The sequence below is a fragment of the Schistocerca cancellata genome, chromosome 3, assembly GCF_023864275.1.
Source record: "Schistocerca cancellata isolate TAMUIC-IGC-003103 chromosome 3, iqSchCanc2.1, whole genome shotgun sequence".
Taxonomy (NCBI): domain Eukaryota; kingdom Metazoa; phylum Arthropoda; class Insecta; order Orthoptera; family Acrididae; genus Schistocerca; species Schistocerca cancellata.
The window spans coordinates 73,078,820-73,097,339 of record NC_064628.1 but is presented as its reverse complement, the minus strand read 5'-3'; the positions used below and the strand labels follow the sequence as shown (position 1 = coordinate 73,097,339).

Here is an 18,520-nt window from a genome sequence, read left to right as displayed (position 1 = left end):
TTTTTTTGGAAAATGAACAAGGAAGTGACACAGAAGTCATTGAAGCAGAGAAAGAACAGCATACAATTCCTTATGCATAAACTGTAAATGTCCAGAAACAGATGAGCGGCGTGAAGGTCGCGGAAGCAGATGAGTGGACAGCGTATGTTATTAAGGCAGTTGAGAACCAAGGAATACAATGGTTGTATCGTATGCTGGGGACGATGTGGAAAGAGAACAAAGTGCCGGATGATTGGAGAAATGGACTTATATTACCATTGTGTAAGAAATGAAGTAGAAAGAATTGCACAAACTATCGAGGACACACAGTGCTATCACATTGCCTTATCATCAGGGAAAACATCGTAGAAAAGAGACTGCAAAAAATCCAGAATATCAGTTTGGGGAACAATGGCATAGATTCAAAAGTAACACGATACAACTTACTTTTGCTCTCCGTCAGTTAACGAAGAAGTATTGGGATAACGAAAAGTGTCTGATAATAGTGTTCCTGGAGTTGTGAAAATCATACGACAGTGTTCCATGGGGTAAAATATGGGAATAGTTCAGAAAATACACTCCTGGAAATTGAAATAAGAACACCGTGAATTCATTGTCCCAGGAAGGGGAAACTTTATTGACACATTCCTGGGGTCAGATACATCACATGATCACACTGACAGAACCACAGGCACATAGACACAGGCAACAGAGCATGCACAATGTCGGCACTAGTACAGTGTATATCCACCTTTCGCAGCAATGCAGGCTGCTATTCTCCCATGGAGACGATCGTAGAGATGCTGGATGTAGTCCTGTGGAACGGCTTGCCATGCCATTTCCACCTGGCGCCTCAGTTGGGCCAGCGTTCGTGCTGGACGTGCAGACCGCGTGAGACGACGCTTCATCCAGTCCCAAACATGCTCAATGGGGGACAGATCCGGAGATCTTGCTGGCCAGGGTAGTTGACTTACACCTTCTAGAGCACGTTGGGTGGCACGAGATACATGCGGACGTGCATTGTCCTGTTGGAACAGCAAGTTCCCTTGCCGGTCTAGGAATGGTAGAACGATGGGTTCGATGACGGTTTGGATGTACCGTGCACTATTCAGTGTCCCCTCGACGATCACCAGTGGTATACGGCCAGTGTAGGAGATCGCTCCCCACACCATGATGCCGGGTGTTGGCTCTGTGTGCCTCGGTCGTATGCAGTCCTGATTGTGGCGCTCACCTGCACGGCGCCAAACACGCATACGACCATCATTGGCACCAAGACAGAAGCGACTCTCATCGCTGAAGATGACACGTCTCCATTCGTCCCTCCATTCACGCCTGTTGCGACACCACTGGAGGCGGGCTGCACGATGTTGGGGCGTGAGCGGAAGACGGCCTAACGGTGTGCGGGACGGTAGCCCAGCTTCATGGAGACGGTTGCGAATGGTCCTCGCCGATACCCCAGGAGCAACAGTGTCCCTAATTTGCTGGGAAGTGGCGGTGCGGTCCCCTACGGCACTGCGTAGGATCCTACGGTCTTGGCGTGCATCCGTGCGTCGCTGCGGTCCGGTCCCAGGTCGACGGGCACGTGCACCTTCCGCCGACCACTGGCGACAACATCGATGTACTGTGGAGACCTCACGCCCCACGTGTTGAGCAATTCGGCGGTACGTCCACCCGGCCTCCCGCATGCCCACTATACGCCCTCGCTCAAAGTCCGTCAACTGCACATACGGTTCACGTCCACGCTGTCGCGGCATGCTACCAGTGTTAAAGACTGCGATGGAGCTCCGTATGCCACGGCAAACTGGCTGACACTGACGGCGGCGGTGCACAAATGCTGCGCAGCTAGCGCCATTCGACGGCCAACACCGCGGTTCCTGGTGTGTCCGCTGTGCCGTGCGTGTGATCATTGCTTGTACAGCCCTCTCGCAGTGTCCGGAGCAAGTATGGTGGGTCTGACACACCGGTGTCAATGTGTTCTTTTTTCCATTTCCAGGAGTGTATAACGATCCTGATTTATTAATTAAAAAAGTTCAGCTGCTGTATGAAGATCGTGAAAGCAGTGTACAAGTAGGAGGTGGAAGATCATAATGGTTTTGAATTATTTTAGTCAAAGAGATGCGTGCAGCAAGGCACTTCACATTCCGCATTACTCTTCATTACACTTATGGACACAATACTGAAAGAAATCAAAGAAGTAGGAAATGATAGGCCTCAGTGCTTTTGCTTTTGCTGATGACATCGCAATTTAAGGAGACACGAAAATGGAGGTGCAGAGGAGACTGGATTAATGGAATAAAAATTAAAAGAATTCAAGTTACTGAAGATGTGTAGGACACTTATACTCTATAACATCACTTTTTAGAGAGAAGTTTGAATGTGTGAAAAGTTTCAAATATATCGGTAGTGTCATATCAAATGGTGGAAGTGCCAAACTAGAAGTTTCAGGCAGAGGAATAAAATGATGCAGCCTCTTCCACCATGTCCGGATCCTAATCTGGAACAACCGAGCCCATTTAAGAGCTAAACAGACTATGTATAAAACCTATCTCCTGCCAATCACGACGTATAGTCAGGAGTCTTGTGTCATGAAAAGAAGAGTCAGATACAGGTTAACTAGGGTGTCTCACCTAACTATGCCACCTCAGATATCTCTGGAACAACAACAGATATTCAAAAACGATTGTCACCAGCATGAACGTACGGCAGGACCTTAGGAAACCAACTCCTATGCGAAATTTTAAAACGTAAACAAATACTATTTTCAACACAAACGTATGTATTATTTCGTTTGCTATCAGTAGCATGAAAAATCACAAAAATATTGCGTTGGTTGTATTGCAATACGTCAGTTACATCCCGAGAAATTTCGAAGCGAAGTTGACGCTTTAAATAAATGAAGAGCACAGCTAGCGCACGTCCTGGGACTCAAGCGTGCACCTCACGCTGCCGGTAATCGTGATGTGATTGACATACTACGCCAATGGAATGTTAATGTATGGTGTGATACTGTATGACAACACATTATTGGCCCATATTTCATTGATGACTCTCCTAAGGGAGGATATCTTAGCCCCTTCTTGAGCTGTAGCTTACTTGAACCGATCCACCCTTTGTAATGTGTCAAATAATGGCGTATCGGAATTATGGATGTCCTGCGCATAATTTTTATTGCAGCGAAGTGACAACTAGCGGTAGAATTAATGGTAATACAGTTGGTTTCACGTTTTTAAACTTCGTAAGTTCTGAAATATGTGGCTTGCAAAGGATAACAAACGCCGTCGCAGTTTCTGACGTAATGCATCGCATGTAGTACTGTGCTGAGAGCAGGGGTTGCCTGTACTGGCGCCTGTATCCTGCCGTAAACATACCAGTATCACCAAGGCACGCTCTACCTTCAGTGTGAAAGAGTCTCTTAATCTGGTCTGCTGAACTGCTCTCATACTGTAACGTAATTCACACACGTTGCTACATTAAAACCTGTTTTCTTGTGATTTATTACATTTGCCGTCATCTAGTCGATATTCCGGCCTTCAGTAACAAAGAAAAACTAGATATTATTTCAATTTATGGCGAATGTCACAGAAATGCAACCGCAGCTGTGACACTGTATGCTGAACGCTACCCTGATCGGCGGCGTCCGTCACGTCGAACTACTGGCAACATCTGCAGGACACTCACGAAAACAAGAAGCTGGGCTCCCACAAAACGTCGACGTACAACGCCAGCGACTGGCAATGGAAACGAAATTGCTGTTCTGGCTGCTTTAGCGCACAATCCGCAGGTGGGTGTACGAGTAATTGCACGAGGTGCAGGAATAAGCCACAGTAGTGTGTGCAGAATCTTGCATCGGCACCGGTTTCATCCGTACTACATCTTACTGCACCAAGAACTGCACGGGGATGACTTTGAATCCCGCATTGCATTCTGTCGTTTTGCACTTCAGCAGCTGGAAGGTAATCCAGTGTTCCTAAGCAATACGTTTTTACGGAAAAGGCTTCATTTATAATTCATGGTAATGTGAGTCTGCGGAACATGCACTACTGGTCCGTGCAAAATCCCCACTGGATTCGCCAAGTTGCTCATCAACGACAGTGGAGTGTCAGTGCTTGGTGCAGTATCATTGCTAACTGTATTGTAGGTCCCTATTTTTATCGTGGAACATTGAATGGACAGCGATATACATAATTTTTTAAACACTCACTAGCGCTCCTCACGGATGACCTAGGATTGGAAACTCGTCTATCAATGTGGTTCCAAAATGATGGATGTCGCGCACACAATGCAAAACTTGCCAGAGACCTTCTAAGTGCGACATTTCCAAATAGGTGGATGGGGCGGGGAGGTAGGCCCCTACTGTGCGATGACCAGCACGGTCCCCCGACTTCACGCCATTAGACTTCTTTCTCTGGGGCGCAGTGAGAGAGAGGGTGTATCAAGAACCCCCAACGACAGTAGAGGATATGCAACATCGTTTTACTGCGGAGTGTGCGGCAATATCTGTAGAAGCTCTACAATCTGTGCATCACACTCTCGTTACCCGTCTTCAAACGTGTATTGATGCAAACGGAGGGCACTTCGAACATATGTTGACGTGACACAGTTTCGTTGGTCAAGATGTGGGTGTATTTTCTATGCTGGATGTAATGCACAACAATACAGTTGCTGTGGGCGACGGGGCTCTAGTAAACGGGTTTAGCAGAGTGAATTCAAGTGTGTTGTCCCTAACTGTGGCTCTAGTTGTCTTTTCGATAGAATAAACATACATTTACAATTTGAAAAACGCAACTTTGCGTTGGACGTGTTACTTGTTTATTTTTGTGGATTGTGCATACCTTCCCATCGTGTGAGCCCCTGTAACAGGCAGCGTGAGGTGCATAGTTGAGTCTCAGGACGTACGCTAGCTGTGCACTTCATTTGTTTCAAGTGCCAACTTCGTTTCGCAATTTCTCGGGACGTAACTGACGTATTGCGATGCAACCAACGTCATTATTTTTGTGATTTTTCATGCTATTGATTGCATACGAAAAAAATAAGGGGTGTCCATTTAAAAATACACAAGTTTGTGTTGAAAATTGTATTTGTTTACTTTTTAAAATTTCGCATAGTATTTGCTTTCCTAAGCCCCTGCCGTACGTTCATGCAGGTGAAAACCGTTTTTAAATATCTATTGTTGTTCCAGAGATATTTGAGGAGGCAGAGTTAGGTGAGACGCCCTGGTATGTAAGGAGAGAGAGGTGGCCTTGTCTATGGAGGAAAGAATGAGCGCTGCAAGATTGTACTGGTTGGGTCATGTGAAGGGAACGCATCCGTCTAGAGCCTCACGCCAGTATTTGGAGACAGAGGAACCAGGAAACAGACCGGCTGGGCGGCCTAGGAAGAAATGCAAAAGCTAGATTAATGAAAAACTCAAGAGGAAAGCAGTAACGTTGTATGCACTGGAGAGAGAAAAGATTTACCAGGACGAAAATCAAACGGGACATATCGTTCACAAAGTTCCTACCAGGATCGCTGGAAGGAAATTATGGTGCTGATAATGATGGTTTTAATCACACAGTTTCTGAGAAGTCACTGGAACGGTTTGTGAGTATGTGTGCAGAGCGATTTAATATGGAAAGATCACACAAATTAATCGTAGGAAAAGAGTTCTCACACGAAGGAGAGAGAGAGAGAGAGAGCTTACAAAACCCTCGTTTGACTGAAACGTTAATATTTCTCCAGTGGAACTCCTACCAGGTAGGACATAGGAGAAACAGATAATATACAAAGAAGAGCAACACTTTTGTAACGGGTTTAATTAATGCAAAAGCGCCATGGAAACGTTCACCCAGCTCTAGCGGCCGCCAATATAAGAGAGGCATTGAGCACCACGATATGGTTTACTGTTAAGTGCCTATTTTCATAGATGAGTCAGCCAACATTGCTTCCAACCACTGACACCCTGTGAAAAGAACATGAAGGTAAAATCAGAGAGATTCGAACTCTTATAAAAAGGCTTACCAACATACGGTCTTCCCATGCAACATTCACAACTGGAACGGTAAGCGGGGGGAGAATCAGTGGTGCATAAAGTATCTTCCGCCACACACCGTAAAGTGCTTTGCGGAGTTTAATTGTAGAAACTCTAACTATCTTCAAAATTAATTGACGTTTGATTGACATTTCTGGATAACTGAGTACGGGTACGACAATTCTCTCTCTGGAACAGGCAAACTTATTCATAATTGGTGTCGTAATCATGCGTCGAGATACGGTAGAAGTTTCTAGCATGCATACGGTGTTGATAAACTAGGAATTTCGTGTCTTGAAGTATCTAATGCCTATAAAAGTAATTTTGAATAAATCCTCTTTATCAGAAGTGTTTTGAACAGTCTACCTAGCCGAAATGTTCATTTCTCTGTCAAACATCGTGCAGCCCACAAAATAAATCCGAATCCGAAATTCTCTCAAGGCATCTTTTTTATTTCCACCTATGTCGAACGTAAGTCTGTCTGCCATTTATCTCGAACTGACACACCTGTCTTTTAGTAGCGTCAGTCAACACTTTTCCTATAGGGTGTCGTTGCACTGAGTTATGTTACCAACTACAAAAAATGTTCTTTAAAATTCTTTACATGTCTATTTCAGTGGCACTCCACGTACGTTAACAGAGCAATATTTTATTCATTAAAGACAGATTTCATAACTCTGCTTTCATGTGTCCATCATATTCACTTACAACCATCGTGTTGAAAAAAGAAATGTTTGTTTACTGTCTGGCTGTTCGACTCCCATTTTGTCACGAATAGATCATCCTTTATCTTTTGCATTTAACTTCACCTGACAATGGCACTTTTCTGAGTCTTAAAATGTCTAGTAAGAACTAAGTATTCTGTACTGAACAGCAAAACATCTGGTCTCTTCCTGAGTTTCCTCAAGATAAATTTGTAGCTTACACACGAATTAAATTCCTCACGGATTCCTTGCGTACATAAGTGATTTATATCCATCTACGTGACCCATAGCCGTGTCTTAATGGTAGGCTACATCAACTAAATTTGCAGGCTAGTTGTCATGCTATGATCGGTTGTGGTAGTGGTGGCGCGTGTCTTCATGTGACAAGTATATTTCAGTGTGTGATTTCTGTGGGGTAGTTTAAACTGATCAAGCGTCAAGCGATGTGCGGTCATAGTCTCCGACAACGAACGTTATAGATGTGTATTTTCCAGTGTCAGGGTTCACAATGAATTCTTCAACAGACACTTCTCACGTTTTTTTATCTAGAATAGAATTCTTACGTTAACATACTTCATTATAGTCCTCTCATAATGGCTTCTAAAAAGAATGCTTACATTAGAATATGTTCTGAAAGAATCTCTGTAAGTAAAAAGTTCAGATCATTATCTCGAATAGGTGATTAGTATCAGTTGTAAATAAAAGTTTTCTCCTCTGTTTCGCTTCTGTAATTAGATTCTTTTAGCTGCGTCTAGCTGGAATGTCCAGTCAGCCTGAGGCGTCAGTTCTGTATGATAACAGGAGTTTCTGCATAAGATATCAAATGATTTCACGGATAAATCCTTTGTTCGAAATACTGTAACTGGTCTGGAACTAGTAACATTTTTTTGAGGTGTGAAACACCTTTGTATTCTTCTCTTTTAAAACTACGATATTAGCAAAAGAAAATACTCTAGTTCCGTTTGAAAAGGCGAAGTTGATATCTGTATCTCTGTGATTAAAATAGCTATGAAAAGATAGTAAACGTTATTTAGTGAGGAATTTTTCACAATTAACTTGGGTCAAAATAGAATTACGATATGTTAAATGGTTAATGAAATATGACTTGTGAACAGCTTAGTTCTATCAATCAGTATAGGCAGGGGCTATAACAATCCACTGAATTTGCCTTTCTGCTGAACTTCCCTTTAACGGCCAGTGTTGAAGCTAATGGATTAATTATGGGTAGTTTTACCTTATATCTTCCTTCAGAGGAGGTCTATGCGTTGATTATTCTTCGCACCAAAGTTATCAGTCACGTTATCTTCAAATTTCTTATTCCTTGTCTTTTTTTGTGTGGCAGATGTGCAAAAAGAACACCTCATTTGTCATAGAATTACAAAGGCAGTTCTTAGTTATTTTAAGGGTACTTATACGTCTTTCAGAAGAATCTGTAGTGACAGGGAATGTAAGAATGAGTTTGATAAACTTCGTTACTTCGTTATAAATATTGTGAAGATGATTGCCCATTGAGTTTTAGAAGGTCTGCATGTGATAAATACTTATATTTATCAACCTAAATGTTTCCTAACTCATTTTCCAGTCGTTCATTGTTGAAGAATGGGCAAGTTGTCAGAAGGCCATTCAGCTTCATTGTTGGGAAATTTGATTTATAGTTTACACACTGATTGCTGCCAAGCAGCTCTATGAATTAAATATTCTAAAGATCTATAAAATGCATGACCATTTGCGCTATTGTGTCATCTATGTTCTCTTGACAACATCTTAAGGGACTGGAATTCACACTCATTAATACTTATTTCACTGTGAAGTTTCTTATTTCAGTACTCTGTACAAGATGTCGCAGTCGTTTCTAAACAAATATCATTTAACAAACTGATGATCTTCTTGATTTCAGCATTTCACATAGTAATGTCACATCCACTTTTGTGTTGACGAAGTGCACAGAGATGATCAACATATTCATTAATATTTTTTTGTAAAGGAAAAGCAGGAAAAAGAATTGAGCTCTAAGTAAGCCGGAAGCCCTGTTGAACGACTCTGCATACCAACCCTTATGATCTGCGGCGATATTTTGGAAAATGTCTTTCAACTCATGGTATTTAAGGTATATTTCCTGGACAGCACATGAACTGAAATTCCAGAGTGTACTACATGTTTAACGCAATGTGAATCCTTCATTTTCTAAGACTAGTGTTCTCTTTGAGGTATTGCTATAAATGAATAGAATGCTGCAAGAGTGTAAATGAGAAGTCTAAGTGCTCTGATATTTTTAGAATAGTGTGAAAGCGCTAGATTACGTTAATGAGCATAACAGTGCAGAAATGTAACTCGCAGACATTTTTGTTTAGCAAAATTTTGGACACCTCTGCCTTTATCTGCCTCTGTAAGACGCTCCATCATATGTTTGCCTCACTGTTTTTCGATAACTCCCCAGACATCACGTACATTGAGTATATTTCCTCATAAACCCTGAGCAATTTTGTCGCTATAAACATTTATCAAAACCAATACCTCTTTCTATGGGACGATCTTTTGGACAAAGTCTGAGAACAGTACTCATCCGTGACTTACAAGAAACAACCAGCGTTTCATCTGTTTGCACTCCAGAAAACTCACATGCGATCTTTAATGACGTCGGCAACCGGCTAAATTAGTTCATTTTGGATATTTTTTGATGTTCCTTTGAACCTAGAAGTGCTCTGCACCAGTTTACACAAAGGTTTCAATAATTCAAAATAATTGGCTTTCTTGCCTGAACTTACATCTTCACAGTGTCCCATGAGTGCAAACTCTTTCTAACTTAAGAAACAAACAACGTCAGTAAGTCTCTCGATTACGAATCTATTTTGTTTCACAACCACTATTTGTTTTATGGCTAGAAGTTTGACTTCTTCAGAAACTGTATGTCCAGTTCGTCCATGACGCAACAAGTGAAACCTTCTGAAGATCTCTTTCTGCTGTTTCTCCGCTTTTCTGTCAAACGTTTTGTCACACGTATTGGGAAAGAAGCTGAGGCTTGTTTTTTCCGATTCCAGACCCAACAAACGAAATACGTGTTTAACAATACAATTTATTTGTTACAGAACAGTCTGTAACCCAAGGATACTTTTTATACCGAAAACATTGAATTTTTTTCTACTTGTGACCTGTTCTAAGCAAACAGGATCTAATTTAATCACCCTTTATATACTCATATGTGAATATATATGGTGGTGCATTGATCGTGACCGGGCCAAATATCTCACGAAATAAGCATCAAACGAAAAACTACAAAGATCGAAACTCGTCTAGCTTGAAGGGGGAAACCAGATGGCGCTATGGTAAGCCTGCTAGATGGCGCTGCCATAGGTCAAATGGATATCAACTGCGTTTTTTAAAAATAGGAACCCCATTTTTTATTACATATTCGTGTAATACCGAAAGAAATATGAATTTTTTAGTTGGACCACTTCTTTCGCTTTGTGGTAGATGGCGCTGTAATAGTCACAAATATTTTGCTCACAATTTTAGACGAACAGTTGGTAACAGATAGGTTTTTTAAATTAAAATACAGAACGTAGGTACGTTTAAACATTTTATTTCGGTTGTTCCAATGTGATGTACCTTTGTGAACTTACCATTTCTGAGAACGCATGCTCTTACAGCGTGATTACCTGTAAATACCACATTAATGCAATAAATGCTCAAAATGATTTCTGTCAACCTCAATGCATTTGGAAATACGTGTAACGACATTCCTCTCAACAGCGAGTAGTTCGCCTTCCGTAATGTTCGCACATGCATTGACAGTGCGTTGACGCATGTCGTGAGGCGTTGTCGGTGAACCACGATAGCAAATATCCTTCAACTTTCCCCACAGGAATATATCCGGAGACGTCAGATCTGGTGAACGTGGGGGCCAATCCAACTGTCATGAAATATGCTATTCAATACCGCTTCAACTTCACGCGAGCTATGTGCCGGACATCCATCATGTTCGAAGTACATCGCCATTCTGTTACGCAGTGAAACACCTTGTAGTAACATCGGTAGAACATTACGTAGGAAATCAGCATACATTGCACCATTTAGATTGCCATCGATAAAATGGGGGCCAATTATCCTTCTTCCCATAATGTCGCACAATACATTAAATCGCCAAGGTCGCTGATGTTCCACTTGTCGTAACCATCGTGGATTTTCCGTTGCCCAGTAGTACAAATTATGCCGGTTTACGTTGCGCTGTTGGTGAATGACGCTTCGTCGCTAAATAGAACGCGTGCAAAAAATCTGTCATCGTCCCGTAATTTCTCTTGTGCCGAATTGTGGCAGAATTGTACACGACGTTCAAAGTCGTCTCCATGCAATTCCTGGTGCATAGAAACATGGTACGGGTGCAATCGATGTTGATGTAGCTTTCTCAACACCGACGTTTTTGAGATTCTCGCGCAATTTGTCTGCTACTGATGTGCGGATTAGCCGCGACAGCAGCTAAAACACCTACTTGGGCATCATAATTTGTTGCAGGTTGTGGTCGACGTTTCACATGTGGCTGAACACTTCCTTTTTTCTTAAATAACCTAACTATCCGGTGAACGGTCCGGACACTTGGATGATGTCGTCCAGGATACCGAGCAGCGTACATAGCACACGTCCGTTGGGCATTTTGATCACAATAGCCATATGTCAACACGATGTCGACCTTTTTCCGCAAACGGTCCATTTGAACACGGGTAATGTATCACGAAGCAAATACCATCCGCATTGGCGGAATGTTACGTGATACCACGTACTTATACGTTTGTGACTACTACAGCGCCATCTGTCACAAAGCGAAGAAAGTGGTCCAACTAAAACATTCATATTTCTTTACGTACTACACGAATGTGTAATATAAATGGGGGTTTCTATTTTTAAAAAACGCACTTGATGTCCATTTGACCTATGGCAGCGCCATCTAGCGGGCCAACCATAGCGCTATCTGGTTTCCCCCTTCAAGCTAGACGAGTTTCGATCTGTGTAGTTTTTCGTTCGATGCTTATTTCGTGAGATATTTGGCACGGTCACTATCAATGGACCACTCTGTATATACAGATTTTGTCTGCACGATAACTACTGGGTGTTTTATTGTCTCCACCATCATTTCATCATTATTGACATGCAAGTCGCCAAGCGCGGTTCAACTGAAAAGCCTTGCAACTCGGCAGCCGAACTCCCGGCTGTCAACGCCATACGGTTATTCCTTTTTATCAAGTTACAATCCGTCATGTGGAGTTCCACCTTATTTCTATCGAACACAGCTTGAAAGGTGCAGATACTTGCTGTTGGGAACTACCAGGAACGATTGACACTAAAATCTTTTGAGTCGTTACAATGGCCTAAAGACAGGAATTTTCGTCAAAACTTCTTCATCGCTCGACGTTTCGATACCTCTGCTGGAGTCTTCTTCAGGCTTCAAGCGGTGTTCCTGTGTAACCATCCAGGAACGCCAGTGGGATTCTGAAGGACACACCAGCAGATGCATCGAAACGTCAGCTATTGCAAAAGTATGAAGAGGACTGTGACACAAGCTAATAACTCAGACTTTATCATAAATAATCATGAAACTTCCTGGGAGATTAAAACTGTGTGCCGAACCGAGACTCGAACTCGGGACCTTTGCCTTTCGCGGAGAAGTGCTCTACCACACATACCGCTGCAGAGTGAAAATATCATTCTGGAAACATCACCCAGGCTGTGGGTAAGCCATGTCTCCGCAATATCCTTTCTTCCAGGAGTGCTAGTTCTGCAAGGTTCGCAGGAGAGCTTCTGTGAAGTTTGGAAGGTAGGAGACGAGGTACTGGCGGAAGTAAAGCTGTGAGGACGGGGCCTAAGTCGTACTTGGGTAGCTCAGATGGTAGAGCACTTGCCTGCGAAAGGCAAACGTCCCGAGTTCGAGTCTCGGTCCGGCACACAGTTTTAATCTGCCAGGAAGTTTCATATCAGCACACACTCCGCTGCATTGAAGAGTTAAAATCTCATTCTGGAGTAATAATCATGCTGTTGTTGAAGCTCTTTTGTCCGTGTTTCCTTTAACAGTACATATGTTTTTGGATGGGTCTGTCTTTAGCAAAACACCTGTTTCACGGCAGTTGCAGCGACATCAGTGTGCTCTTATTTTATGGCTTTTTACCAACCATGAAGTAAAAGCTCACTGAAGTTGCTGCAACCGCAGTGAAACATTTTTGGGATAAAAAAAGAAACTGTTTTTTGCTAAAGGCGGACTCAAAAAAATGGCTCTGAGCACTATGGGACTCAACAACTTAGGTCATAAGTCCCCTAGAACTTAGAACTACTTAAACCTAACTAACCTAAGGACATCACACACACCCATGCCCGAGGCAGGATTCGAACCTGCGACCGTAGCAGTCCCACGGTTCCAGACTGCAGCGCCAGAACCGCTAGACCACCGCGGCCGGCTATAGGCGGACTCCATCCAAAAACATATGTCTTTACCATTAATGATAATGCCGCGAAAGCCTGCACATTTATAGAGGAATGTTTGTCCACACTCGTTAGCCAGAAGTCAAAGATCCCTTAGGGTTTGTAGGAGTTAAGTCATTTCCTTGATGAAGGCGCTAAAACTGTGAACAAGACGTTTGGAATTACGTGAAATTGCTGCTATCGAGCATACAATAGTTTTAACGGTATTATTTTGCGACCTGTCATATTTCATTTACCTCATAGAAACTAAAATAGTCGGAATGGGAGACACAGAACTCATTTTATAATTTTTGCAGACAATTTTATTTGCAAAAATTAATTTGTACATAATTTACTTTTGTACAGCGGGGAAGGTATCGACAGATTGGGTGAAGGAAGAGCAGTCAGGTTTAACCGAGGAGAGCGGCCTTGGCGTGCAGGTGGGCGGCCAGGCCGTAGGGGGCGGCGGCGGCGTAGGCGTAGGGGGCGGCGACGACGGGGGCGGCGGCGGGCACCACGGGTACGCCCAGGGTGTTGCGCACGGCCTCGGCGGCCTGGATGTTGAGGTGCGCCGCCTTCACGACGGCCACGTCGGGGGCGTCGGCGGGCACGATGGACGGCACGGGGATGCCCAGCGTGTTGCGCGCCGCCTCCGCCGCCTGCGTGGCCAGGTGCGCCGCCTTCACGGCCGCCACGTCGGGGGCGTCGGCCGGCACCGGGATGGCGGCGGGAACCCCCAGACCCAGGTAGCCGGGGGTGGCCACCGACACGGCAACGACGGCGCTCAGGATAACCTGCAAACACACACGGAGCGAACGCTCTTCTCAAAACTGCTCACGCGTTTCAGGTTCAGAGCAACAAAAATATATTGAGTAGCTTCGAGGAGTTGAGGAGGGTGCGTTGAGAAACAAATTGAGGACAGGATACGTCGTACTACTATGTTACAGAGTTTGAGGTACGGGGGAAAATGCCTGCTACTTGACCACCCTATTGAGAGAAACCACAACTTGTGTGATGGACTGTAGGCCGAACAGTTCGCAATGCCTCTGTCAGAGTTCAGGAAATTACACATCATCTGATACGTGCCCATCTGCCCCAAAAATACTGTAGATTGCGCTAAAAAATGGAAATGTCGTGTGGCTAGGGCTTCCCGTCGGGTAGACCGTTCGCCTGGTGCAGGTCTTTCGATTTGACGCCACTTCGTCGACCTGCGCGTCGATGGGGATGAAATGATGATGATTAGGACAACAAAACACCCAGTCCCTAAGCGGAGAAAATCTCCGACCCAGCCGGGAATCGAACCCGCGCCCTTAGGATTGACAGTCTGTTACGCTGACCACTCAGCTACCGGGGCGGACTGGACTCCGCTAAGAGCAGAGGCAATTAACATTAATATGTGTCTTTGCTAGGGAGCCGAGCACAGTGCACACAAGTATGTATGTTGCTCGGCAGTACCTCATGAATCACTAGCTGTTGGTAAAGGAAGGAAAGAAGGAAAATTGGGTTTAACGTCCCAGCGACGTCGAGATCATTAGAGACGGAGCGCAAGCTTGGATGCTAACAAAGATGGGGAAGGAAACCGGCGGTGCTCTTTCAAAGGAACCATCCAGCATTTGCCTGGAGTGATTTTGGTAAATCACGGAGAGCCTAAATCGGGATGGCCAGACACAGTTTTGAACTGTCGTTCTTACAAATGCGAGTCCAATGTGCTAACCACTGCTCTACCCCACTCCGTGTTGCTGTTCGTGCTCTGGAAAGGGATGCTGAAGTTCAGTGTGGACGATACTATGGCGTGATTGTGGCTATACAGATTTACAACTCAGGTTTGCTGTAGAAGAAATGGCTGAGAGAGAGGCATTTTCGATAGAAACTCGGACAGTATCGAATGTCATTGGAGGACGTTTCCTGACAGTTATTCCTAGTTTCAAATAATTACTCAAGGCCCCCGTTACGTCACTCGACATAGGGTGGTTATATTTCAGCTGCACTACGCACACAGTATGAGCGTCTGCTCTATCTAGCACATTCTACAACACGTCAGGGATTGTGCTGATCCTAACTATCTGGCCGGCCGTTGTGGCCGCGCGGTTCTAGGCGGTTCAATGTGGAACCGCGTGGCCGCTGCGGACGCAGGTTTGAATCCTGCCTCGGGCAGGATTCAATGTCCTTAGGTTAGTTAGGTTTAAGTAGTTCTAAGTTCTAGGGGACTGATGACCATAGATGTTAAGTCCCATAGTGCTCAGAGCCATCTGAACCATTTGAACCTAACTATCTGGACCAAACTCTTCAAGGATCCCTAAAGGAAACTGGCAATGGATGCCCTGGCGAATTTAATGCTAAAGCGTCTAGGAAAGCTAAATGAGATAGACATTGAGGATCCTGTCGGCAACCAAGTCATCAGAGAGATCGTGAAGAAGTACGCCAGAGGACATGAAGTGAAGCTATCAGTTCGTTAAGAGGTCTCTTATGCCTGTATCATAAAATTATCACTTGAGGGAACACAGTGCTATGCCATTGGATTAGTATTCTGTGTCATGATAGATCGATATCACCCCCACCGGTGTCTCACAGTAGACGCTGTCAGCAGTCGTGCGGCAACCTGGCGAGGCCAATGATGCGCGCCCACTGAGTCATGCTTTCAGCGGCTCCCACTACGAGCGCCCTGTGTCTCTGCAATATAGGATGACTGGCGGCAGCTACATGGCCCAGTGTCAATTGCAGACTTCTACAGTCTTCAGTTTTAACCGCCTTCGATAGTTTGCTCGTGCATTAGTGGCTTGAACCTCACACTGCACAATGTTCTTTATTTTGCATCTTCTAATAGCTGGTTATTGCTGTTTGTTCCCTTCTAAAGTTTCTTCGCAACAAGTGGAGTTAAGTCAAACTTCTGTTTACTGTATTCACATGTTCGCTAATGATTTCTGCTCCTGTCCAGCTTCCCTAACACGACAGCTACTGCAGCACTCCATACCCCGCTCACCTTATTGGTGTGTACGATGTAGTTCACAACATACTCAGATAGAGCGGGGACCAAATCTCTTTCTAGCTACCCACCAATACAAGTAAACACTCATTCAAACAATTTATGAATCTCCCCGATTACATTATATCTGCCTTTGGCCCTATTTCCTGTTCCCGACGAGTCAGTTGCCAAATTTCAGGAACAGAATATCGAGACAGTATGCACCAAACCCTTTTTCTAATTTGGTCAAATTTAGCACACTACCAGTTCGCAGGAGACGAGAGGCAGAGCAGATAATTACAGGAAAACACAAACCAAATATCTTTCTCCTCAGTGGTATTCCTAGCTAATATTTTTACCTTGATTTTGCGATATGAAACAGTCCAAGTAGTAGGCCAATACCATATAATTATCAACAAAAGGGACGTGGTGATTCATACCAAGCGAGAAATCGGAACTGTCGGCTTTGACAGCATGTGAATGATTGATTCTGATTTTCTTTTCTCCGATTCGACTGCAGGAGGATGCCAACAACGTAATAGAAGAATTGGAAATAAAAAAACCACGAAATATTAAACTAATTACAGAAATGTGTAAATGATAAGTAGGTAATCCGAAGAAAGAAAAGTAATCGACTGACTATTTCGTTTAATTAGGGCCAGCAGTGGACAGTTGGATATCAAAATGATAGAAATTAAAAATAATTTGGAATTAATTTGAGAAACCAAACGATATGTTGTAAAACTAATTTCTCATTAGCGTCGAGTAGAAAATTAAAGATAGTTCTATCATTAGACGTCAAATAACTTTCCAAAATTTCGAATTGTTCAACAAGCAACAGAAAAAAGCGAGTTGGGAATAGCTGGGAGGCGGGGAAACACAGACTTGTGGTCAAGAGACAACATTTTTGAACTATCGTAGTAGTTGTTGTATCCGAAACCCTCTCGAGCTACCACCAGGTCTGGGTGATACGGTCGGATATTGTGGCATGGTTAATTGAAGGGGTGGGCAGATGCCACTCATGTCGCCACCCTGTACCTCCCAGGACAGAGTCAGTGTACCCCAGCTGCATGTATCTAGTGTAAACCATGAAATAGTGCGAATATGTGTCAAATGTCTGCGAGTCATGTAACTGAGGTGGATCGTGGGGACGAGCCCGGTATTCACCTAGTGGCATGTGGAAAACCGCCTAAAAACCACAACCAGGCTGGCCGGCACACTGGACCTTCGTCGCTAATCCGCTGTGCGGATTCGATCCGGCGTCGGTGCGCCTACCTGAGTCCCAGAAGCAGCGCATTAGCGCTCTCGGCTAACCTGGTGGGTGGACTATCGTAACTGCAGAGGGCAAACAGAAATGGAGGTGCACGCGAAATAGCCGCGCGGGATTAGCCGAGCCGTCTGAGGCGCTGCGGTCATGGACTGTGCGGCTGGTCCTGGCGGACGTTCGAGTCCTCCCTCAGCCATGGGTGTGTGTGTGTCTGTCGTTAGGGAAATTAAGGTTAATAAGTGCGTAAGATTAGGGACTGATGACCTTAGCAGTCAGTCCCATAAGATTTCACACACATTTGAACATTTGTACACACGACATACAGCCTTATCGATTGAGAGAAAGGGGGCGAAAATATTTCGTTGCTGGAATCCTCGTGGTAATAGAGAAGGTTTTAGACAATGACACCAATAAGGATGTACCCGAAAAGAGGAAGTAGAAGTGCCGCGCGGTCTGAGGCTCCTTCTCACCGTTCGAGGCTCCACTCTTCTCTCGGGCATGGGTGTAAGTGTTGTCCTAAGTACAAGTTAGTTTAATTAGTGTGTAAGCCTAGGAACCGATGACCTCTGCTGTTGGGTCCCTTAGGACCTTACTCCAAATTTCCAAGTAGAAGTTTTGGAGTAGTCTACTAGTGGTTTGCACTAGGAAAATGTCCTATGGTGATGATTATGTGCAGAAAGTGAGACTGTACAAGTATCGGGGAATAGATTATGTGTTAAAGGCGATCCGCTGATAGTGCAGGAGAGACCCGTCTGCAAGGTGGTGCAGTGGTCCGCGAACGGACGCGTCGGCGTGACAAGGTCAGCAGCGGCCTAGCGACGGCCGTCGCCAGGTGAAAGGGAGTCTGGGCGTGTTCGCCCGGGGCGTGGCGGCGTGCGTAGTCCTGCGTGGCTGCCGGTACTCACCAGGACCTTCATGTCTGCGGCTGCGGAATGAACTGTGCCTGCCCCGAGCGGCGCGCTCGCCGCTTATATACTAGAGTCGGCGCGCCGGCCTCGGCGGCGGCGGGTCTCGTCCAAGACCGTCCTGTCCCATGCTGAGCCGCCCCGTCCTATCACGGGCTGGGCTGGGCTGGGCTGCTCCGGCCGATGGGCGGTGCCCCCGCGCTGCTCGGGTTCCTTCTCCCCTTGCCGCCGGCGTGATGCAACACGGGAACA

General features: G+C 44.7%; 1 protein-coding gene across 2 annotated transcripts in view; it reads right to left on the bottom strand.

Moving 5' to 3' along the window:
- The window catches only part of LOC126177009 (cuticle protein 18.7-like), an 84,760-nt gene extending 66,448 nt beyond the window's left edge, over positions 1–18,312 (bottom strand). Inside the window, exon 1 of one of the 2 annotated variants that reach the window (XM_049924227.1) lies at positions 18,269–18,312. In XM_049924227.1, coding sequence (XP_049780184.1) covers positions 18,269–18,280 — 12 coding nt within the window. In that variant the 5' untranslated portion in view covers positions 18,281–18,312. The remainder of the gene's footprint in view (positions 1–18,268) is intronic. The other variant, XM_049924229.1, reaches the window with a different exon arrangement.
- Between the last annotated feature and the right edge of the window lie 208 nt (positions 18,313–18,520).